General features: G+C 42.3%; 1 protein-coding gene across 1 annotated transcript in view; it reads right to left on the bottom strand.

Annotated features, from left to right (window-relative positions):
- Positions 1–5550: 5550 nt before the first annotated feature.
- Positions 5551–25933, bottom strand: part of ccbe1 (collagen and calcium binding EGF domains 1) — a 44895-nt gene continuing 24512 nt past the window's right edge. The window contains exons 3-11 of the mRNA XM_061075715.1: positions 22940–22992; positions 22614–22748; positions 22161–22298; positions 20750–20859; positions 19460–19565; positions 18680–18819; positions 16676–16711; positions 6641–6676; positions 5551–6183 (exon numbers count right to left, since the gene is read on the bottom strand). Coding sequence (XP_060931698.1) covers positions 5983–6183; positions 6641–6676; positions 16676–16711; positions 18680–18819; positions 19460–19565; positions 20750–20859; positions 22161–22298; positions 22614–22748; positions 22940–22992 — 955 coding nt within the window. The 3' untranslated portion in view covers positions 5551–5982. The remainder of the gene's footprint in view (positions 6184–6640; positions 6677–16675; positions 16712–18679; positions 18820–19459; positions 19566–20749; positions 20860–22160; positions 22299–22613; positions 22749–22939; positions 22993–25933) is intronic.

The following is a 25933-nucleotide window of genomic DNA, read 5'->3' as shown; positions in this document are numbered from 1 at the left end:
AGACCTCGACAAATTCATAAAGAACGAGATTCTAAGTGAAGTACATGAAATAATAACTGAGATGCTAACTTTCGTGTAGCATCTGAAACGCGATGAACTCCAACAGGTTTCCAGTGGATTTAGGAAGCAGAGAAATTAGAGGCCTCCGCGCTTTGTCCGAGGAAGTCCCCCATTAGAAAGTTAAACCGTGCTCTTTGTTGGGAAACGGGATTTAAATGACAATGGCGATGCTAATGGGCCCATTTAGCGGCGGACAATGCGGGATCCTGTAGGATGTTAATGGGTCACTGAGACTGTGAATAGTTTATCACGAGTCAGCACAAATATTTGGCCAGTGAATTACACAACGCTGTATCTTGGAGGTGACGGCAAGTGGATTGGCGTTTTTCCGGCGATACTGTTATAACTGGAGCGTGTACTAATGACGTCTCAACTCAAATTGAAATAATACTTTAACCTTCTTCTTAGATCTATTTAGTCTGCATATATCTATCGATGTAGTCTAATTGTCTTTCACTTATTTCCTGGTTTTCACCAATGAACATCAGATCTTAATGTTTTCTTTGTTTGGTTTTGGGCATGTTTTACGTCGTCTTTTGGTTTTAGAGCCTCTGAATTGGCCTAATCGGACAAAACAAATACCATTTGTGCGATGTATAGGGCTCCACAGGGCATTGGAAGATGTTTGTATTACCCCTGTGTCACATTGGGGGAAAGGGAGAGTGGCCCATCACCTCCTGGTGTGACGCGTCGGCTTAGTTAATGAAGCCTGTTGCTTCGCGGTGTTTGGAGGCACAAAGCAAACCATTATCACATGAACGCAGATGTCTGCTGGGAGGACGTCATGCTCGGGAAACGTCCCGTGGTCCAACCTGCTGTGCTCTTGAGTTTGTCACCAGGATACAAATCTCGAACTGATCCAGGAAGACAGGAGTAAATTAGTGAGTAATGGTAGAATGGTCTGTATTTATTCTGCACTTTTTTAGTCTTGATGACCACTCAAATTGCTTTATGGTACAAACTTGCCATCCACCTATTCATACACACATTCCTGCAGTGCATCTTTGTGCAGGACTTACTCTATCACACATCACTCACACATTGTCAGTAGAGCCGTCAGGGGCAATTTGGAATTGCTGGGATCGAACCACCAACCTTTGGGTCAGATGACGACCCGCTGTATCTCCTGAGCCACATGGGTGGATTTTTTTTTAATTATACCAATGCAGATAGATGGGATGGACACCCAACCAGAGACACACAAGCCTCATTTATTATAACCAAGACCAGATTTTTACTCTGATTATTAATATTTTGCATCAATCACCTTCAAAGAAACGTTTTCATATAACTCGCTGCTGTATTGTTTGTTGGACACGTCACCCTCCACAGTGCAGAGGGACCAGGACCTTTGCTTCTGATTGCCTCAACACGGTCCAGTGTGGTCCAGGCAAGAGAGGCCACTTATTGTCCACTGAGGACTGTGCCACATTCATTTGAGGAGCAGCCCTTTTTCTCATTATTAACAGACACACTAAACTGTGGGCCCCAAACAATACGGCGCAGATCCCTTTGTGCGCACAAGTAAGTGCTCAAAGTTTCGGGGCGGCCGCATGTGTGCCCTCCACCGCTCCCTCGCCTTTTCAGATACCTGCACATGAGTGAAAGATGGCGAGGACACAAAGGATATCCTGAACTTTCCTTTTTCTCCCATTCTGTGAAACGGGCCTGCACTAAATCTTTTATTTGTGCAAAGCCTCTCATTAACTCCACTCATGCCGCCTCCCTCGGTTTGCCATCGCTTAAGTACTGGGTGTTGTAAAAAAAGCTACCAATTAGTCCCTCATCAGCTCCAATTAGAGGAGACAAAGCCTGTGTAAAGATAACTCGATGAGAGGGAGAGGTGGAGGGGTTAGGGCCGTCTACGTGTGCTCCTGTGTGTGTGTGTGTGCGAGTGTGTGTTTGTGTTTGTGTACATGTGTGGAGTCCCCCCCGGCACAACAGAGTTTGCAACCATTGAAGAACTTGTGGCCATTCAGTCTGACCCACTGCAGCACAGGTCCATTCATCCCCCCCTCCCACCCCCCGGCTCCTCGGTGGACCCCTTTTCTCAGGGCCAAGTGTTGTTGTGCTGGGAAGACAGGCCCCCCAGGAGTCCCAGAAAGAGAGCCATTCAATCCTCTTTACCTGTTTGCAGCGTATAAAGCACTCAGGGCCGGGCCGATCTCTCATTATTGTCTCCTTCACTCTCAGGACTTCCTTAAACTTAAGAGCGAGCCCCCTTTAGAGGGGGAAATAGGGGATGCATGTTAAGGGGGTGCCTTTCGCCTCATTAGAATTGAATTTGCACTGTCTTGTAATTACGTTGGAGGGCAACAATGTATTTTCTTTCTCCATCATAATCTTCACTGAATGGGGGATTTTTGGGGCAGTTAATTTGCTGCCCACACTAATGCATTAATTAATGAATTGGGTAACACTAATTTTCTCTATGCTGCCCCTCTCTGTTTGTTTCCATCTGCGTCCTACAGTTCTGGGCAGCCACTACTAATAAAATTACCTCATTAAGGCCTTTTATCGCCGCACAGTAACTCACTCATTCATTTGCTATGTAACATTTTCTTTGGGAGGGGGCTGACTGGGTGACAGCTCCCATTCAGCATTGCGTCCCTTTGTGGGGAATAGTTCTAAATAATGAGGGGGACGAGCAGGGAGATATAATTAGGAACAAGGGGCCACTTCAGCAAATATTTGAAATCTTTAAAGGCTTGTATGATGGTGATTAATTACTTCCCAAGAGGATTTTGGGGAGAAATATATGATTTTTTTTTTGTACACATCCCCTCTATCAGGACCTTGTTGTGAAGATGTCAGCAGGAGTTTAAATATCGGCTTCTCTTTAATCAAATGCAAATAATGACATCAGCTCTTCTCTTCTGAAACTGACGACATGTCAACAATGATGTTGCGTTTAATTAAGGAGGCATTGGAAAGTTTTAGAGGATCCCTCTCCATGTGATCTTTTTGTTTTAAACATTTTATAAAATGACGGTTGGCATGGTGTTTATATCCGAATACATGGTTATTTACACATTAGTTGACAGGAAAGACTGTTTGTTGCATTTGACTGTTAGTTAATGTATATGTTATAATGCATACAATTTGTTTTGATCATTTCACCGACAGAAACAGGCCACGCTTGATGTTAATAAATAATAATGATCTGCTATCGCTACGTCAGGACATAAAAAAGGAAAAGTGAAGCTGAGGGAAAATGTCCACAAAGCTTTATTCATGTTTGTGTTTTGATCGTCTTCATCTGCTCCTCTTTGAACTGCACAAGTTTAATGAGTTCACCAACACTGTTTGCTGGGCCTGTACACTTAATAAGCAAACACTGTAATGTTCCTGAGAAATGACCGCCACCTAGTGGACAAAGGGGCGGCACTGGATGATGTCTGCTCTGTAATAGTTTCCCCCAAACTTGAAGAATAACAGTTAAAAGTAGAAACAAGAGACAGTGTGATGATCTTTTTCACATGCAGGGACCACGACTCTGTCCCATCTGGACGCTGGACTCCACTGGACTGTTCAAATCTCAGATCAGTCTACATGACATCTTATCTGTCCCTCACTTATTAGATTTGAATCTTTGGTTTAATTTTACCAGTTTGTTTTATTTCAATTATTCTTGTGTTACTTATAATATATCCTAAGTAACTTGCTAGTCTAATGCTGTTAAATCAATTATTATTAATATCATTGTTGTTGTTATTTAAGTGAACTTTTGGTAGTGTTTGTCTAATTACATTTTTTGTTGAGGGGTGTTTTCTGCAAGGCAGTGGTTTTACTTCTATACTGATACCGATCGTAAGTACAAGATTTATTGTAACTGAATCTCTACAAACAAAAACTGCACGTGACAAATATGCAATAAAAAGTTGATGAAAAAGAGAAACCAGAGCTGGTTAGGTTGATCTTGACCCAAAACTATTATCAGAAAATCAGAAAATGCACATACATGCATTTTATTGGGTAATTGTGATGTCAAATAACACAGAAACCAGTTAAAACATGTTTTAATAGAGACACATCAGCCATTTATTATTTGTCACATTATTAGACTATTATTAGATGTGTAAGAACAGAAAAATAAGAAATCAGTCATGTAAAGTTCTCCTTGTCTCTGAACAGATGTGCTTAGTTGCTTTATTCTCCTGTGGTTGATGAAGTATTTGAAGGGAAGTTACAACATGTTTGGATCAGAAGGTTTCTTGAACAGGTCTGTTTTGAGTTTTATTGAGTGTTCTTGTTTTTTCTGAAAATAAAGTGAGATCATCTTGTTTCCCCCCCAGATCGTATATGCAGCTTCTCATCTTCCAAATGAAGACAGAGTGAGATAAATATGAGTTATGAGCAGCAAAAAGAACAAAACTACAAAGTTCATGACTTCAGGAAAGGCTGCACTACTATATCAAAAACGCAGCTAGAAACCTAACACCAAGACCTCGTTCTCACTTCAGAGGCCCAGCCGCCTCCTCCACAAAAACTGAAGGAGAACATATAATATCAGACTTCAAAGCTGTCAGTATATAGATGAACCAGGGGAGGTTATTGTGGATAATGGCAAGAAATAATATCATGTCATACTGTGTAAATCTATCGGTCCTTTCAGATTAATCATTTGCAGAGAAGCATTTTTTATTGATGCTGGTAATAAGCAGTGTACAAACATTTAATAAACTGTTTACAGCACACTATGTGACATAGTTTTAAACAAGACATATTTTGTTTATTTAATCTGACCATAATATGAAATATATTTCTGCTTGACAGATGCTGTACATTCATAAACCTAATGTTCTTATATCTTATTACTACTCCATTATAATGTGTCATAATACTGCTTGGGATTAATAGTTCATTTATTTCTCAGTGTAATGACACTGTAGAAAACCTGATGACATGAAGTTAACCAGAATATCGTAAATGTCAGTGAATTAGACTGTTGGCTTTGAGTAGGTCGCCCTCTAGTGGGGAATATAGTGAAATGGTGTTAGAAATTCAGTCAGTCTCATTCATGAAGCCATACATGTAAACTGAGTTGAGTTCAGATGTGCATTCGATTTCACAGGTAGTGGGAAGCGGGGGAACGACTCAATGAAAACTTTGGATTGACAGTTTCCTGCAGCACCCGAGTTAAACTCTTACTGGTTTTAACGTAAATAAACAAGTAAACTATAAACATCTGCCTGCTGGAAACTGGCAATAACACCACTGTTCTTTATAGACTGTCCCCAACTCACCTTAGCCAAAAAATCAATGCTCTTATCAGGTGAACTAGTTGAACCTTGTCAAGTTGTTACTCTTTATTGACTTGTGTGTATTTTGTTTGATGATAATGCAGTAATACAAACCGCCCTTAGTTTTTCCAGAGATAATCTGAGGTCTAGAGAAGATGCACGAGGACAAGCTGTTGTTAAGCATCACAGCCCTTAGTTTTCTTTTCCATCTCCTTTTTCTCATATCTCACAGATGAGGACAGAAGGCTGTGGAGTCACCCTGCAGTTTTATTTCTCCAGTCCAACATCCCTGCTGCTTGAATCTCTTTGCTAAATGCATTCAAATGGATCAGAGCACAACATGTGTCACAAAGCAATGAGGAGCAAACAGCTTCCACGAGAGACTTGTTTAATGTGCTGTGAAGGAACAATATGTTTCTGAAAACATCCAATAAAAAAAACATGCATTTGCACAGTCTGCTCATTTTGTTATAAAATTACATATACTCTTGTATATCATACAAAAATAAACATCTGTGATGAAACAACATATATAGTTTATACAGTTAAATAAAAAAAAAATAAAAAAAAATAAAACCACTTTCAGTATTGACATCCAACATACAGTCTTTCAATCGAGCCTCTTTAAATATTTCAGTCACAGTCAGTCCCGTCTGGCTTCCTCCTCCTCTCCACCTGTTCAAGATGGAGCTTCTTTGTCGTCGTCCCCTGATCCCGTGTCCAGACTGTCCGTGTTGACCCTCCAGCTGTCGGGGGCTGTAGAGAAGTCGTCCACCGGCGAGGGCAACGACCGACCGTACACCTTGCTCTGCAGTTCAGCGATGTCGTTGCGGATGTCAGCCATGAGCACGAGCAGGAAATTAAAGGAACCTGGAGGACCCTGGTAGACAAAAGTGCCAAATATGAATCATGAGAAAAAACATTTTTTAAAATAATCTATGGACAACTAGATGTAAAGGCTTGTTTATGCTGCATTTATGTGCCAAAAGGGATACGTCCAATTCAAAACGACACATGAGTCCTTTACTTTGGCATGGTTGTTAGGCAATGCCTCCACTAGAGGGGAGTGCAGAGACTTGAGCTTCTGAGAAACATGTCGGCATTTGGATAATGTACCTCTAAAGAAAGAGTTCGTCCCTGTGCTCGGTCGAAGTAACATCATATCCTGTGTGTCTTACCAACGCGTAAAGTCTCTCAAAAAGTTGTGGGCACTGAACATCTCCTGATATTTTAGCATTAGCACCATCAGTTATTATCTAAGTCAATAATTACTCTATAATCTGATTTGTAGATTAAGTTTAGCTCTGAACAATGTGGCTTCATTATCAAAGTCTTACTGGTGGTCCGACGGGCCCAGGAGCTCCTCTATCCCCCTGAGGAAACAAAACAAATATTTAGTCGAGATGAATTACAGTGGGAAAAAAACATGAGAGAGCTTTCTAGATAAGGAGCCGGATATACGGGGTGTCAGGGAACTTGGATTAATACATACTTTTCAAATATTATCACACACAGTATTCAAGATATTTAAAATTGAATAAGTCACAATGTCCCTGACACATGGGGAGAGAAAGTCGAGCTCAGGATGAGAGTGACTACAAATTACACATTTTCAAGAAATACTGGGCCTTAGCCGGTTAAAAGAATATTTTTTATTTTTTCTAACTGAGAATAAAATGAGAATAACATAATCAATACCACTGTTATGTCTGTGCCTTAAATATGGCACTGGTGCTGGTAGCCAAGCACAAAGACTGGACACAGGGGACAACAGCTAACCTGGCTGTTTCCAAAGCTTCACCCCACATCTCAAGTTCACTAATTGACATTGTTGTATTTCGGTTATTTAATCCACGCATTGACCTGAAATGTGAAAACACGAGTTATGAGTTACTGTAAGTGCTGTGATGGTGTCAGTCCCTGTTCCCTGCAGAGAGGAACGGCCCTAGCTCTGCATCAAAACCACAACCTTTCATTTCCAATACATTTGATGCCATGTGTTCTTGAGCAGCAGTGTTAGAGGGTGTATTTCTGAACTCTGGGGAGAGCCAGGACTCAATGTTTGCCCTTGCATCCAGTCTTTACGCTGAGCTGAGCGAAGCTAATTCAATCCCTGCTGTAGCTTTCTTGAAGGACGCTGGTATCAATCTTCATTTCCAACTTCTTCACTGTGAAAGCGAGTGCCTGCATTTACCAAAATGTCAAACGATTCCTTGCTGTGTCTTCTCAGTGGCCATCAAAGAGAAAATGGGGCTCTTAGTGTATCATAATGTAATGGTAGCTTGACTGTGACTTGATCACGGCGGCCTGTTGACCTAGGTAGCACGTACACACATTCACCAGGCTACCGAGGCTGGTGCGAGCCGGCGTGGCTCAGGGTCACGGTGGGGCTGTGAGTGTTTTGGCAGATGGTTTGGATTTGTAACTCAGAGAGACAGATTAGCATCACCCTCCATCTATCCACACAAACATACTGAAGGAATACAGAGGTGCTGTGTCAATAGATGCACCTAAATTGCACCGTACATGATCCACGAGCTGAGCAAACACACAAGAACCTTTTACTTATCTTCTTCAGCGAGACATGGGTGACTGGGCATTCTTGATGACAAGTAACAACATCTCTTATCAAAATTACACTTAAGCACCTTTGCCATTTGTCAAAAAAACAACTAACTCCCACCAACATCTGGCTTTTGTCTGAAATGGGAATGGATATGAGAGGCAGTAACTGCTGGGTCAAATGACTCTGCAGTAGACACAGGTTTTTATCGGCAGTGATGGAAACATGACACCTGGGTGAACACGCTAATTTGCGGGTTTGCCTGTGTTTAAAAAAAACAACTCTATACTTGCTAATATTGGTGTAAAAGAGGTATAATCCACTAGTAACTAGTAATTTTGTAGTAAATCAGCCTCAACCTTCCACACACTGCAAATCTTATCCTCAAAGCAAGTTGTCTTACAGCATTTAAACCAGATATTAATCAATTTGAGTTCTGATGTCTGATAGTGTGTCACAGATCATTCCCAACTACTTCAACTGGCTGCTGTCCGTCTGCACCAGAGACTCTAAATAAGGATGGACGTCATGACCGATCCCCTGTAGTATAGGTAGTAGAGCACGCCTCCTCCGTGTTAGTGGATGAGATGGGGATATTGCGTGTATCAGAGGGACCTTGATACTCCCGATTGGTACTGCACAAACTCTTTATTTCTGGATAGCGGGAGGAAGTGGAGACGCATTATCCTTCTTTAAAAAAAGTCTGTGGTCTGAACAGGCTCTGACATCCTGTAGGATAACAGAGCTTCATTACTCAAGAGGCCTGTTTTGTGGCTAATCATTGTATGGCCACTGTTGTTTGTTGTCTTTGATGATGTCCATACTATCTTTGTCGGTAAAAACTGAGTTTCTCTAACATCTCCATTTGATGTTTGTCTATCAATGACACACACATGGAAGCAAAAGATGCTGGCAAATCGGGTTTAGTGCCAACAATGTGAAAAATGCTAACACAAATCTCACTGTAACCGGGATGGGTTCTGCATTGTGCCTCCATAATATGAGGCTTAACCATCTGCTGGAGTCTCTTTCTGTAACACTTAGCCTCAGGCCTCCCAGGAGAGAAAAACATTCCAGTTACTTTTGAAATGTTGGTACTACCTCCCGGTAGCAAATCCAGAAGTTATTTTCGTGTAATCTGTATGATATTTGAATCAATTGCAATAACCTTGAGGGATCCACAGTCGTCACACTGGCCACCAGGTAGAAGCTGCTCGGTAACCACCATGGATAATACATCCATGGCTGCCACTTAAAATACCAGCTGTTGGCCTCAGCCACTTGGGAATTTGGTCATTTCTGATTTAAGAGAGAAATCATGACCAACTGTGAAAACCTCACCTAACGTAAATACTGGCAGAACACATTATACCAAGATGCTTTTGTACAAGCCACATCATTTCAACCTATACAACTTTTGCAAATTTTTTCAAAATTATGCAAACTACTGAAATCTCTTTTTTTCCTCTCTCAAAGCTGCTTGTAGCAACTTGTAGTACAGGCATCCCAGCGTCTGCAGGGACTAACTCTGCCTGTGCAACATCCAACTGAGTCAGTTTGTCAGTATCCTGGAAGCTGCCGAGTGCTTTTCTGGTGAGGTCGAGAAACAATTGAGGCAAAACAAACTGGCGGAATGGAAGGTTAGCGGTTAGCACTGTCGCTTCACAGCAAGAAGGATCTCCGTCTGACTCCTGGTTCAGCCAGGGTCTCTCAGCATGATCTCTGGATACTCCGACTGTAAGAGCCATTATGCAGTATGTGTGTGTATAGTTAAATATTTATGTTGGTTTACAATCTCTTATATTATCCAGGTTTATAGTTTAAGTTTTGTGCAGTTAAATTTTATGCTGTATATCATGGTTTCTATATTTCAAGTATATTTTGTTTTGAGCACTGTTTGCGGGTTGTTTTTGCAACAGTTTGATGAAGCCGTAAGGCGGTTCTCTATATCAGGTGGGTCGTGAGCCAGCGGGGCTGGTTAAGTGACGCACAAGAAGATTGGTGAGTTTAAGGAGTCTGCAGGAGTTTACTCCAACAAGTTTTGACCGTGATTTTAACGTGAAACATGCTTGCAATCTTGAGTGACATCTACGTGAAGACTGCCTGGGAATATCAGGTGCTGTAAGGCTTACAGCCACACCAACTTGAATAAAATCACTTCAAGATTAACCCGCCTCATGTGTTCGTGGAACAGTGGGTTGCCACGCAGGGTCGGGCCTGACTAGTATGTGGACACGAGTCAGCTGTTAAAAGTACTCCCTCAGACAAAACCAAGTGGCCGTCTTATTGGAACGGAGTGGAACGGCCACTACAAAAGTCAAAACTTGTGAGCGCAGCGGACTGCGCAGCCATCGTGACGAGGAAGGATCGGACTATTACCTGGGCGCACGGACAAGTGCCAGTGATCGTGAAAGGACCTGCCGCAGAAGTTACGCAGGAAATTGGATTGTTGAACACAGACATCAACTTGCGCATGTCAGTAGGGCTGTGGGACTATAAGAACAGGCTGCTGTCAAAGTGAGACGTTACATCAGCAATACGTCATGGCGGATGAGAATGATGATATTGACGCACTTGCGGACTACGGCCACAAGAGGGCAGCAGAGCCCACGGTGAAGTCAATGGAGGAAAGGAGTCATCATTACATCAATGCCAGAAGAGGAAAATTAAGAATGTTAACAAACAAGTCAAACGAAATGGATCTATTAATGGAAAACAACTGCAACTTGGAGAAAGTTAAGTCAAGGCTGAAAGTTCTTAAAGCTACTTATGAGGACTTCAAAGAATGCAACAGTACGGTTCTGCTCTACCTTCATCAGGATGAGATAAATAAAGACCAAGAAGAGTGGTTCTATCCTAAGAAAGATAGGGTGCAGGAATTCATTCAGAAGACTGGAACGTGGATTAATGATGCTGAGTTGGAAAAAGAAAAGTCTCAAGAAGTTGATGAGGCTGTAACTCATATGGAAAGTGTGTCTATGGTGTCCCAATCTATCGGGTCAAAGTCTGGCAGTGGAAGTAGTAGAGCATCTTCTGCTCGCTTAAAGGAAGAAGCCAAGCGAGCAGCTCTGGAAGCTAAGGCAGCCGTATTCAAACAAAGGCAAGCCTTAGCATTGAAGGAAGTGCAGTTAAATACGGAGAAGGAGGAACTGGAACTCAAAACCGCTCTGGCAGTGTCTAATGCTAAAATCAAAATCTATGAAGAATATGATTCCCCTGTTAAAGGTGATCCTATGAACAAGTATGTAGATGCTGTAAATCTGTCACAGACTCATTTAAAGAAGGAAATTGCCCATCCAGAAGCAGGACACCGTCGAACACACGACCCCTTCAGGGATGAAAAGCCTCCTGATAGGATGCTACTGCAGGAGGAGCTAGATCTAAAGAACACAGAAAAGAAAAATCAGCTGCAACATCCCATGGGGTTCTTCAGGACCAAGATGGCACCACAAAGGATATCTTCAATGTCATTAAGCAGCAGGCTGACATCACAGAGCTGCTTGTGAAAAATCAGAACTTGGCACGTCTGCCAAAACGAGACATTCCTGTTTTCTGTGGTGACCCACTTGATTTTAGATCATTTCTCAAGGCTTTCGAACACACTGTGGATTCCAGAACAGACAACAATGCTGATAAACTGTACTTCTTGGAGCAGTACACACGAGGCGAGCCACAAGACCTTGTGAAAAGTTGCCAGCATATGCCAGCACATCGTGGTTACCATGAGGCCATGCAAATGCTGGTTGGTCGCTATGGCAACTCGCTGAAAATTGCCACAGCATTAATGGAAAAGGTGTTTAGCTGGCCACAGATAAAATCGGAGGACGGTGTGGCACTGAACAGTCTCTCTCTCTTCCTCTTGGGCTGTCGTAACGCTTTAGAAGATGTGGACTACATGGATGAGTTGGATAACCCTACAAACATGAGAGTTATTGTCTCCAAGCTGCCCTACAAAATGAAAGAACAATGGCGGGCACTTGCATTCGAGATCCAGGAAAAGAGTCAGAGGAGAGTGAGATTTAAAGATCTAGTCGCCTTTGTGGACAGGCAAGCAAGGATCATCACAGACCCTCTCTTCGGAGATTTGCAAGGCCCCGCTGCTGAAAAGAAGGAAAAGAAAGTTTCAATGATTGAGAGAAATTTCCAGAAAGAAAGAATAAAAGGAAGCAGCTTTGCTACAGATGTGGCCACAGCCGAAGAGAAAGATGATGAAAGGTCAAACACAAGGAAGTTCAGTACATCAAACACTGTAGCTTTCACTAAACCATGTTTGTTCTGCAAAAGGAATCACACACTAGAGGAGTGTTGGTGTATTGCAGAAAAACCTCATAAGGACAAGCTGGATTTCATATGGAAGGCTGGACTTTGCTTCGGATGCCTAGTTAAAGGGCATTTAAGTAAAGACTGTAAAAGGAAAATGTCATGTCAAACATGTTCTGGAAAGCATCCCAGCATGTTACACATTTACAGAGATGACGCCCACAGCCAGTCAGGTGTAGAAAGGCAAGAGGATGCTTCTTCAGATCAAGCTGTGGTTTCCAGTGCATTGGTGAGCCTAACCCAGAGCAAAAACCTTGTGTTGGGGCCGTAGACAAGTGTGTTCTTGCCATACTTCCAGTCTACATCAAGGCAAAGAAAGGAAACAAAGTTGTTGAAACTTATGCGTTTATTGACCCTGGGAGCTCAGCAACCTTTTGCACAGAGTCGTTAGCAAGGCAGCTCAATCTTCAGGGAAAAGGAACTGAGTTGATCTTAACCACAATGGGCTCAACAAAGGAAGTGAAAAGTTGCCTTCTTAGAGATCTGGAGGTCTGTGGACTTGAGGAAACTAGTTTCATCAGCATGCCAAAGGTCTATACTCAAAAGAGCCTTCCAGTAAAAAAGGAACATATTCCTATGCAGGAGGACATACAAGCATGGCCGTATCTCCATAACGTGAGGCTGCCACACATCGATGCTGAAATAGGGCTCCTCATCGGAAATAATGTGCATGGAGCGTTCGAGCCATGGAAGGTTATCCACAGTCAAAGCAATGGGCCATATGCTGTGAAGACAATTCTTGGTTGGACTGTTAATGGTCCGCTCAGCGAACACAAGGGACAGTGCTTTGGATGGTGATGAACAGCAGCAGGTCACGATTAACCGAATCTCAGTGGAGACAGTGGAAAAACTGCTCATACAGCAATACCATGCTGACTTTCCAGAGCATTGCAACAGCGACGAGGTGGAAATGTCACAAGAGGACAAGCGGTTTATTACCTCTGTGTCTAACTCAGTTAACCATGCAAACGGACATTATTACATTAATCTGCCAACAAAGAAACCTCTGATTATTGAACCTCAAGAAGAAGCTCATCAAGAATCACAAATTTCACCAGGAATACAAAGACTATATGAATGACTTGTTAAAAAAGGGTTATGCAGTTGAGGTGCCAGAAACACTGCTGAACCTACAGAACGGGAAGGTTTGGTATATCCCACACCATGGGGTCTACCACCCGCAAAAGAAAAAGCTCCGTGTGGTCTTTGACTGCGCTGCAAGTTATCAGGGCACTTCACTGAACAAAGAGCTGCTTCAAGGACCAGATCTCACAAACACTCTCCTTGGAGTGTTAACAAGATTCTGACAGGAGCATGTTGCACTAATGGCAGATGTTGAAGCTATGTACCACCAAGTAAGAGTTCCAGAAGAGGACACAGACCTCCTGCGTTTCTTGTGGTGGCCACAAGGAAACCTGACACAGGAAGTTAAAGAGTACAAAATGGTTGTACACCTCTTCGGTGCCACTTCATCCGCTAGCTGTGCCAACTATGCTTTAAGGAAAACAGCAGAAGAAAACAGACCTGAAGCATCACCTGAGGCTGTAGACACAGTTCTCAGGAACTTTTATGTGGATGATTGTTTAAAGTCAGTCAGCAGTGATTCTGATGCTATTTCCCTAAGTAGTGACCTCATGTCCCTGTGTGCTTCTGGAGGCTTCCATCTGACAAAATGGACAAGCAATAGCAGAGCTTTCTTAGCGGCTTTTCCTGAAAATGAGAAGGCAAAACAAGTTAAGGACTTGGACCTGTCTACGGATGCTCTTCCTGTTGAAAGAGCGCTAGGCGTGCTCTGGTGTATTGAGGCAGAGCAGTTCATGGCTAAACAGAGCTGGATTGAAGGACCATCAATCTTGAGGGACGTGGACAATCAACATTCAGGAAAGCAGGACTATGTGGCGCTCCCTGAGGATGATGATGAGGTGAGGAAAGCTGTCATTGTAAACTGTACAGCTGTAGCGGAGAGTACTGCCTTGGATAAATTAATGAACTATTACTCTGACTGGCATCGTCTTAAGAGAGCAGTAGCTTGGATGCTACGATTGAAAGAGGGTTTACTGCTTTCAAGTAAAGGGCAGCAAGATTTGAGAGCTGCCTTGCATAAGGGACCTCTTGGCGGGGATTGTCTGGACAAAGCCGAGATGGATATAATCCGATATTGTCAGCGTTGCAGGTTCCAGGCAGAAATCTCCGCACTGAAAAAAGGAAAACAGATTCTGAAAGGAAACAGTCCCATACGCAAGTTAGACCCAATGTTGGACAGCGGCATCCTAAGGGTAGGAGGTCGCCTGAGCAAAGCTGCAATGCCTGAGGAATCAAAGCATCCCATAATTATGCCAAAGGACATGCATCCCACAACCCTGCTTCTGCGGTACATCCATGAAAAGGTTGGTCATTTAGGGAGAAACTATACGATCTCTCGTCTACGCCAAAGGTTCTGGGTCCCAGCAGCTAATACAGCAGTGAGGAAACTTCTGTCCAGGTGTGTTACATGCAGAAAAATCCAAGCAAAAGTTCATGGACAAAAAATGGCAGACCTGCCTTCAGATAGATTACTGCCAGACAAGCCGCCTTTCACCCATGTAGGTGTTGACTATTTCGGCCCCATAGAGGTCAAAAGAGGTCGAAGTATCGTTAAAAGGTATGGCGTACTTTTTACCTGCTTGACAACACGAGCTGTTCACCTGGAGGTCTCTCACACACTTGACACAAACTCATGTGTAAACGCCCTTCGACGGTTCTTGTGTAGAAGAGGTCAAGCTTCAGTAATAAGGTCAGACAATGGCACCAACCTAGTCGCTGCTGAGAAAGAGCTACGAGTAGCCATGCAGCAATGGAACCAAGCCAATATCCAGGATGCTCTTGCTCAGAAGGGAGTCAAGTGGATTTTCAGCCCACCTGCTGGACCCCATTTTGGAGGAGTGTGGGAGAGACAAGTGAGATCAGTGAAAAAGGTCCTCAAGTCTGTTCTTCGAGAGCAAACAATAGATGACGAGTGTCTTCAGACTTTATTTTGTGAAGTTGAGGCAATACTTAATGACAGACCGCTAACGACATTGTCTGAAGACCCGAATGACCTTGAAGCCTTGACACCTAATCACCTGCTGTTGTTAAAGAAGAAGCCCTTTCTTCCAGCAGGGCTATTTCATAAAGATGACTGCTACTCACGCCGCAGATGGAAGCAAACTCAGTATCTCGCAGACCTGTTTTGGAGAAGGTGGGTGCGTGAATATCTACCCAGCCTACAAGAACGTCAAAAGTGGAATACCATCAAGAAAAATATGGAACCAGGACAAATTGTTATGATCCTGGATGACAATGCCCCCCGGAGCTCCTGGCTTCTGGGTAGAGTCGTGCAAACCATATCAGATGGAAAGGGTCTAGTTCGTCGAGTGCTAGTAAAAACCAAGTTCAGGACCTTGGAGAGGCCTGTGGATAAGCTATGCCTCATATGTGACGTGGACACTTAAGAATAAATACCGTGACTGTTGAACTTTTGAACTCCATTGCGGGGTGAAGACGGATTACTTCTTCTCGTGTGCATACAAAGTGTAAAAAAAAAAAAAAAAAATCGTGTTTGTTATTGTGGTTTAATATGGCTCTTGTGATGATGTTGCATGTTTAAATAATTATAAAGTTATCCTGCCTTATAATTAGGGGCCGGAATTGTAAGAGCCATTATGCAGTATGTGTGTGTATAGTTAAATATTTATGTTGGTTTACAATCTCTTATATTATCCAGGTTTATAGTTTAAGTTTTGTGCAGTTAAATTTTATGCTGTATATCATGGTTTCTATATTTCAAGTATATTTTGTTTTGAGCACTGTTTGCGGGTTGTTTTTGCAACAGTTTGATGAAGCCGTAAGGCGGTTCTCTATATCAGGTGGGTCGTGAGCCAGGGGGGCTGGTTAAGTGACGCACAAGAAGATTGGTGAGTTTAAGGAGTCTGCAGGAGTTTACTCCAACAAGTTATGACCGTGATTTTAACGTGAAACATGCTTGCAATCTTGAGTGACATCTACGTGAAGACTGCCTGGGAATATCAGGTGCTGTAAGGCTTACAGCCACACCAACTTGAATAAAATCACTTCAAGATTAACCCGCCTCATGTGTTCGTGGAACAGTGGGTTGCCACGCAGGGTCGGGCCTGACTAGTATGTGGACACGAGTCAGCTGTTAAAAGTACTCCCTCAGACAAAACCAAGTGGCCTTCTTATTGGAACGGAGTGGAACGGCCACTACACCGACTTCCCTCACACACGATGCAGACTGGGGTTATGTAAATAGAAGACTCAAAATGTGTGATTGTGAGAGTGAATGGTTGTTTGTCTCTGACCCATGCAGCTCAGTGGTATTGATATCTGTCCTGAGTAAGTTCTGAATGTACCCAAACGCGGCCTCAATGCCCCCCCGCAGCCCTTACAGTGTATATGATGTATTGATGGAAGTTTTATTTTTATTAGCTGACAAAATAGGTTGTGACCTCACCTTTCGCCCATCCTTTCCTGGTGCTCCTGGAGGCCCCTGCAAGATAAAAAGAAAGGCATTTTATTTGTGTCAATTGTTTGTGTCAGTCTGATTCCGGACACTGTAAAATCCCAATGATGTAAATAAGCATGTGTGGAGAGGCGGTGGACTAGTGGCAGAAACTTGGTCTATGGGCAGAAAAGGTCTCTGGTTCGTCTCTGGTTCGGCTCCACGGAGAAACAACAAAAAGACGAACCTGGATTGATCTGCCCAAAAATCCAAGAGGATTCTCCATACCCTGTCTAGTGCCCCTGAGCAAGGCACCTTACTCCCCCAACATCTGCTCCCCGGGCGCCGTACATGGCTGCCCACTGCTCTGTGTGTCCTGCACCAGATGGGTTAAAAGCAGAGGTTAAATTTTCCTCCTTGCATGAGTGTGCTTGTGCATGTCTGTGCACGTGTTTGGGACAAATAAATGTATCTTAATCTTGTCTGTTAGCCCGATGACGCATCTTGCACACAAACCAAAATTTGTCACTTCAATTTTGTTCTCAGAACACCCATTTACTCTAAATCGTTTTCTAGTCTTGGTGACCAATCAAAGTGCTTTACAGGACAGTTTATTGCCATTCACGCACACATTCATAGTGCACCTATGGGCAGCACCTTCTATAGGGGGCAATTAGGGTTCAGTGTCTTGCCCAAGGAGACTTCGGCATACAGATGAGGAAGACTGGGAACAAACGGACGACCTTCTGGTTAGAGGACGACTGCTAAACCCCCTCAGTCACAGCCAACACTTAAACACTGACACCTCCATCGCACTCCACCGGCAGAGATCAATTGTGTGACGGCCCGCAGGCCATTTCTGAGCGACTTCAGCTCAGCGGTGGAGAACACTTTGATCTCCTCCCTGGGATAAACATCATTGAAGAAACCTGACGAAATTGTATCAGGAGCAGTGCCAATATTCAGATCAGCGTCAAGCCTCTGTCCCACATTCACTGTCTCTTAAAACCTTGACATTCACCCAAACACATGAGACCTGGCTGCAAAACAGAATAACAGGGCTCAGAATCTAATCAGGGTTCTTGTGCGAAGACAGGACGACTCCCTCCTAGTCAGCATGAGCACTGATTAAATATATTAACGGGTCATGAAAAAAGATTGTGAATTAAAACACATGTCCAAATGTCACAGGAAGAAAGCAATACATCATTTTTTTAAATGTTTTTTATGTAAAAACACTGTTCCTGACCCCTTGGTTTTGGCCCCACGCAGCTTGTGATATGACTATTTGCAGGTGTTGATAGTCTGATTAATCGGTAACGAGATTGCATGAATACAAGCGTTTTTAAAAGCTAAAAATATGACTCACTGGCCACCTCCTGCACATTCTTGATTCAGGTCCCACACTTCAACACGGAGGGTTTGCACTCGAAGGCAAAAAATCGCGGCAAGCCAAAGAAAACAACTAAAGCTGTAAATGGATTCAGTCCTCTCTGTTGGTTTTGCCGTTACCATGTGTCATCCCTTTTTTTCACCTTCCAAAAATTAGGGATATCTCTAAGAGTGTGTGTTTTTTAAATGTGTGAAAGGAAACATGAGATATTTAGTTGCTTCATACAGATAAATCAATCATAGCTCTCCTGGGCCCTGTCTCACGACGCAGGATTACTAAATTATCTGAACTGCTTTGGCAAGAGCAACCAACAACGCCATAAAAACTGTGACTACACTAAAAGGAGATTTTCCAGCATTCCAGATTAGATTCAATTCCAGATTAATTCAGTTATTCTGCCCTATGTCACGGAACAGAGGTGTGGATCGAAAACAACAGCAAACAAAGACAAAGACATGCGTAAGAGTGTAGTTTACTGTATCCTAGAATGACACAGAGCAGGTCACAGTCAGGACACACACGTTCATTGTTGCTGATTCAGAACCGTGTGCTGTTAAATATGAGATTACGCTGAGTAAAGCTAAATATGAAAATTACTTTCAGGAAGAATAGTACAAACTGACCACAGATCCTCGAGGGCCACGTTTGATGTGGTACAGATCTGGTGTGGGTCCAATGGGCCCCATCAAGCCCCTCGGTCCAGGAGGGCCAGGGTTCCCCACTAGACCATTAAACCCTGGAAGGCCCTCTGGTCCTGGATCTCCTAAAATAAACCAGAGTGATATTAGTGGACCTCAGAGAAAACTTAAGTAATCACGGCAAAACAATTTACACACAGTATAAGACTGGGTTTGATGCTTTTCAGCTAATTTCTGGCCTCACTATTCAGGAATCCAAGGCCAAAATATCCTGCATACTAACGCTGCCATCTTGGACAGTAGTGATCTGGCAATGGAGCCAGAGTAACAAGGTCCCACTGATACACACTCAACGTTTTACCCCATTATTATAGCATCAAGTAATTCAAACAAAACCTCATTGAAGAATTGTCCTTGAACAAACATCAATGTGGTAAGAACTATCAAAAATGTTGTATGTAATGTATAAGTGTGTACTTTGATATTTTAGTTTGGTCCAAGTCCCAAACACTAACATGGAGGAGGCAGAATCTATGACCATAGACCATCTTTACACACAGTCTGATACATAGCATTTAATTTGGCGATCTCTTTTCCCTGGAGCGCCACCATAAGGTTCACATTTCTGGTTCTAAATGAAATGCCTGGACAACTGATGGATAAATTACGGTAAAACTTTGCTACAGATATTCATGTTCCGCTTGTTACTTTGTGATCCATGAACTTCAGTCAGACATTGTTTTATCATTTTCAGCTGTGTTTCACCTGGGGGGCCAGGGAGACCCGGAGGCCCTGGTAGAAATGCGGAGGAAGTCATTTTCTCGCTGGTCATCTGCTCAGGGACGTCAGCACTGTTTGACAGCATGGCCATCTTAACGAAAGGATGCAGAACGAAAGGACTGAATGAACAGGTCAATGAAAAGGCATCTACAAATAACACCATAAACAATATATTAAATTGTCAACATTAATACATGTCATCGTGGGATGTGGGGAATTTTTTTCCTTCTTCTGGAAGCAAACAATGTGTAACTGCATGTGGTCGGCATTCGTAACATGGTTTTGCGCTGTTGAACAGGACAGGGAAATTACACACCGAAGGGCCAATTCCAAGTAAAATGATGTTTGAAATATGTACCGTGGCAAAGATGAAAGCCAATCTTCCATCTGCAACACGCTACAAGGTGGAACCCAGACAGATGGTGGGCCAGGCAACCCCTTTACATTATTCAGCATGACCATGGAGAACTCCTGCCCTGTATGCGAAGTGGCATCCTTGGGAAAAGCTATGTTTGATCTCTGTATAACGTCCTGCAGATCTGGAAATCCCAGTGGGAAACACCCAAAAGACCTTACCTCTATGCAGCAGGGGCTGACTTTCAGACACAGTAAGTATTTGAGCCGCAGTGTGACCCTACATTCAGACTCTAACCTTCTGGAGTGAATAAGAATATAATAAGAATATACAGTCCTCAATAACTATTATGCTTGTAGTTTCTTTCTTAATATACTGACATTAGGAGAGAAAAAGAGGCGTATACAGCAGCGCATTGAGAGCACCTGGACCACACAACTGGAAGCAAACCATACATCATGTGCTACAGTCTGGAGGAGTTGAGAGCCACTGTTGACAGACTCGTGCTCTGATGGGTTCAGATGCCTCCAGAGGGAAATGTGTGATGATAAGAAAATAAGGAATATGAAAAATTGTTTGTAATATGGTTATACCAGTGGATTCATACGAAGTGTCTATACAAACTTACACTTTACAATCACCCATGTGTTTAAGAGGTAGTGCAGATACTTTTTTAATACTCTGCACAGTAAGTCCTCTTTAAAGGAAGTTATTTAGTTTTTTCCCCTAATGTTGTCTTTGTATATTTTATTGTCTGTTTGTTTTATGTCTTTTTAAAATGCAAAGAGCATTAAAAAAAGACATTCATCTAACCCCAGTAAAGTTGAATCATTTTAGCTTTTTTATTTCATCGGGAAGAAAATTGCTTTAATGAATCTGGCTGCTGTTGTTGATTTTTGTTATTATTTTGTGAGCTTCACCTTCTGCTTTAGCTGCAGGACCGACATCTTGATCTGGTGGAAATCATCACAGGTGGCTGAGCAAGTCCCAGCATTCATCACGTTGTCTGATTTCTCAAGGAGATGCACTGCTGGGGAACCGAAGGAAAATAAAGATTTGGTCACAGAAGTTTCCAGAATTTTTTTTTTCTTTCATAAAATCTTTAGAAAAGGACACAAAATGTCCCCTTATTTTCTAAATGTATGGACAGACTTGACATGAGCTGGACAGGTATACAAGACAAGACAAAGCAAGTCAAGATATGAAAAGATAAGATACGATTTGATACAATACAATACAATAAGTCAATATATTATTTGTTCTACAATAGGGATATTTGCTTTGCTGCAGCAGCAAAGAGGACAGTCAGAAAATTGACACCAGTTCATGTAATAGTTAAGCAAACATATAACGTAAAAACAAGGAAAATATCATTTCTTAATTTGTGCAAATCTTATTGAAAGAAACAAGACTCCCATACTCTCATTTCACCTTTACACTCTGTCTGTAGAATCACAATGCAATAAATAATTCTGTCATTTTCAATAACCAAAAACATGAATATGAAACCGAGCCTCCGTGTGCTTCCCTGGTGACAGTTTGATGGCTTTTTGCAAACTCTTTCCATTTAGGGAATGTGTGACTTATACAGTGCACGCTGACTCTGTAACATTTTCATTTTCCACCCACACTCACTCCTCCGCTGTTTATTCACTCAGCACATCCAAGCATCAAGGTTGAAGTAACATACTTGCACAATCCTGTACAAACCAAAGAAAACAAGACAATAAGCACAAAGCCGCCCTAACTCTCCTGGATTTGTCTCTGGCCTGTGTAGAAAGGACTCTACTTTGAGCATGCATGCATTTTATGGATGAGCGAACATGTCTGGACACTATTTTCCCCCACTGTGTTACAAAGCAGCACATAAAGCAGGAGCGTGACTATATGAACCATCATTTCTCACTCCTGAAATGTTTTAGTAGGTAATGGAAGATAAACTCATGGGAGGAAGTAGCAAATCTGCAGCCTCTGTCTGCTTCACTGGGAACTGAATACAGGGTTGAAGGAAGAAAAAAAAAAAGACGTTTTGACTTTTCGTCTGGACCATTTGTGATGTTTTCCTCAAATGCATCCAGCAAATCAGAAGAGACCGGGAGTCACGGGGGCAGCCGTATGTTTGGGAGACAGAGCTGTTCTGACAGGCACAAGGATGTGGGATGTGTAATGACTACCAGGTGTCTGTGTGTGCAGGACCCCATTCTCTCTCCACTGTACACACACACACACACACAGGCGCACACACACACACCCGCGAGGAAATAACAATGTGTGGTCAGCTCTGCATCACAGTCAGATGTGCTTCGGAATAAAGAGAGAACGTCTCCTCACCTCTCTCCCCCTTGGTGCACATTTTCCCATCTTCTTCCAGGAAATAGCCGGTGTCACACTCACACCTGTAGCTCCCCAAAGAATTGATGCAGATCTGAGAGCAAGCGGTCGTGTTTTTGTCTGCACATTCGTCAAAGTCTGCAGTGACAGGAGGAGACAGAGGGGAGACAGCAAGCAAATTACGGAGAGACAAAATGTCAATCAAGAGAACCATTAAAATGCAAAAACTAATTTGCACATAAAGTAAAGCATTTACAGTAAATCTGAGATGTGCAAACGAGCCTTAAAGGAGACGGGTGCTTGTTTCTCACTTTTTCTTTCCTCTAGGGTTTTATATAGCTTTTTCCTATAGTAATCAATCAATTAATTACTCAATAATAAAATGTGGGTTTTAATTAAAGCATGTAATTTGTAAGAGAAATAATCTTGATGATTTGTTGCACAAGGTCTCACCCAGACAGTAGGGCTTCTCTCGCTTTCTGTGGCGCTCCCGGTCATAGCGGTAGCCGGGGTAACAGGTGCAGACAACTCGACCGAAATGGTCAGTGCACTGTTGCTCACAGGGGGCGCCAGCGCACACGTCATAATCTGCAGTAAGAGATTAGTGATTTCATCAGTGTGAACGCAAGGGAACACAAGGGTGAGGCTGATGTTCAAAAGTATCTCTCAGACGGTTTTCATTTTTCATGCTTGTCACAGGCCATTAAACTGCCTGTGACGTTTAAACAAATAGAAAGAGAAAATAATCATAGGACACACTTCCAAACTGCTTTTCCTACCTTCAGGAATGCACTGGCCCGACACAAACTTGAAGCCCTTGCAACATTTCTTTCTGTAAAAGATCAAATGGACATGAATGTAAGAGGAAAATCCCAAATACTCACATATTATATTACATTAATATGATATCTACAAGATTTCTACATAATGTGAAGAATGATGGACGGAACATGAATAAAGATCTGCAGGATTTGTTGAGATCCAGTAATTCTGTTTGTTATTATGATTGAGTTAATGTGAAAAACATCACTGAATGTGGCCAGACTTCACACACACCGACACATACACACACACACACACGCACTGCTGTCTATCCTGCTGTGGCATGTTAGTTCATGTCTGTTGACTTGACACTGAATTACAGTTACTGTAAAATCCCCCATCAGGTTCTGAATGAACAGGCGTTTCAAATTTGTCTGGAATATTTATCTTTTGAATCATTCACTGCTGACAGAATACTTGTACTCCACTTCACTCCTTTACTTCCCATTGTCTGTCATGTCTTTCTCTTTCCTGTTTACCTACACTCAGATTATCCAGTGTAATCCATACATCTGCACTCAGATTTGATCTAATTTCAAGTTTTGAATGTGGTGTGCGAAGGAGTGTGAAAAACAACAATCTGAGACAATGTGAAGCAATAAACTAACAAATCAGTTTCATCATCTCCTCAGACATCTGTGTTAAGTTTTATCAAAAACATCTCGACGATGATGACGTACTGATGCAATAATGTATCAGCACAATCTCTCACATCATCATGTGCTATTATTCATCCCTCACTCACACCCGGCTCTGAGGAAAAGTGCTACCAGGTGTCACTTTCATACTTGAGGTGATGAATAAATTCTGCACTATGAAGTCATTGCAATGCAAAACGGTCTAGATCACGTACTGAACGAAGACCTATTCTGTAAAGCTTCGGAACTTTCAATCAGAAGCAGTTCTGGTCATGGGGGCCACAAAACTCTTATCAGTTCATATAGGAATCCAATTGAACATACATCATACAGAGACAACCAGAAAACATATTTGGCCACTCGCTGTCGTCAGCACTGTGTCATAAAAAGTGACTGATTCATTCTGAGGGGGAAAACATCCCTGTTCTGAAACACCAACCATAATATGAGAGTTGAGAAGATATGCATGGAAAGAGTTTTAATGAACGTTGTGGCAAAGTAAGAAAAGCAGAACCTGTTTTATGACGACAAACTACTGATTGATTTATGAGATCTCTACATTAAATGGTCCATTAGAGGCTGAGAACGGAAACAGAGAATAGCCTATAGTACAGTGTACCATTCTGAAACCAAATGTATCTACGAACGGAATGACCCATCTGCACTGTTTGCAGACATGACATCATTACAGAAATATACTCTTGATAGAGCGACATAATTCACTGACTCTGCATCGCTGCAATGCAATGGCTCTACTGTGTACAGTCAACCCGCTTATAAAGTAATTTTGAAGGTTACAGGATATACACAGCAGCCGAGCACTTATTCACTCCCACAACTGAATATTTATTACCTGAAGAGGGGCAATAAGGACCCCCCTCCCTCCCTCAACTTGAGGCTCCCACTGAGGAATATTATCAACAATCTCATGTAATGACAGTACTCAACACTGCAGCTCCTGTAGTTATGGTAAAGGAGGAATAATCATCACTCGAGAGACCCTCTATGATTTGAGAGCAAGGCAGGTACAGTGTGTGTGTGTGTGTGTGTGTGTGTGTGTGTGTGTGTGTGTGTGTGTGTGTGTGTGTGTGTGTGTGTGTGTGAGGGAGAGCGAGGGTGGGACTTGTGTGATTCTAGAACAACTGACAGAGGGACACATTCAACTGCTATATCACTTGGACCCTTTCCTTTCAATCAGAATAACTCAGATGCCGTGGTGGGATGTAACAAAGTAAATTCAATAAGTTACTGTACATAAGTGGATTTTGTATGTATGTATCTGTAATTTACTTAAGTACATTTATTTTGACGAGAGCAACAAGAGCAAAGAGCAGCCATAATGAAGTAGGAGCAAGTTGTATTGTAAGGAATAGGCTACACTCGACAATTACTTTAATTTTAATACTTTAAGTACATTTAAAAGCACAAACTAACTTACTCTTAATCAAGTAGAACAGTGTCTAATGTGGCTGTAAACCCACTAACCACAGTGGTACAAGATGTTTTTAATGGGGCCAAGATACTGTACTGTAAAATGAATCAGCGTGTGAAAACCTCTTTCAATATGTTAAACACTTTTCAGCGCACTTTGTGTTGTGGTGTTTGTGGGTGGGAGAGGCGACAGCTTGGACACCCTGAGAGAGTAGATCTAAGGATGGTTTCCTGTGTGACCCAATATTTCATGTCAAAATAACATCTCCACGGGGACGGAAGGCAATTATGGCAAATAAACAGCTTAGCAAAATAACCAGAGTTAGTCGAACAATCGTGAGAAAACAAACATCCATGTCCGTCTCCAGAAGATCATGAAAGAGGCAGAAGCGTCCCATGGAAACTGGATCCAAATCTGTGTCCTGAGTTCACTTTTACTCTATTATATTATCGTTTCGGAAATACTTATCAGCTCTCGATTCCATGTCTTTGTCATAAGGTTTTGATATCGATATCTTCGGATTCAAGGACATTTTTCCATCCATCTACCATTTATACAGCTTATCCTTTTAAGGTTTTCGGGGGAGAAGCTGGAGTCAATCCCAACTGTCGCCAGGATTTGACATTTTTAAAAATATATCTATTGGCCAATATATCAGTGTAGGAAATGTATTCATTTATTACGAATAGCTAAACGATCTAGATAGAAGTTACAATATACCCTTATATCTTTAAAGTTGAAATTACACACTAAGATGATATGGTTTGAAATGTTGTTTTCCAAAGGCATAACATGGTAATGTAGTTAAAGCTGCAATGATGCCAAACACACCTTTCTGAAATGGTAACTGTTAGTTGCTCGGGGTAAAATGCATATGGTTT

The sequence above is a fragment of the Limanda limanda genome, chromosome 1 (assembly GCF_963576545.1).
Source record: "Limanda limanda chromosome 1, fLimLim1.1, whole genome shotgun sequence".
Classification (NCBI taxonomy): Eukaryota; Metazoa; Chordata; class Actinopteri; order Pleuronectiformes; family Pleuronectidae; genus Limanda; species Limanda limanda.
Note: the sequence above shows the minus strand (reverse complement) of the source record. Positions and strands in the feature narration are given on the sequence as shown.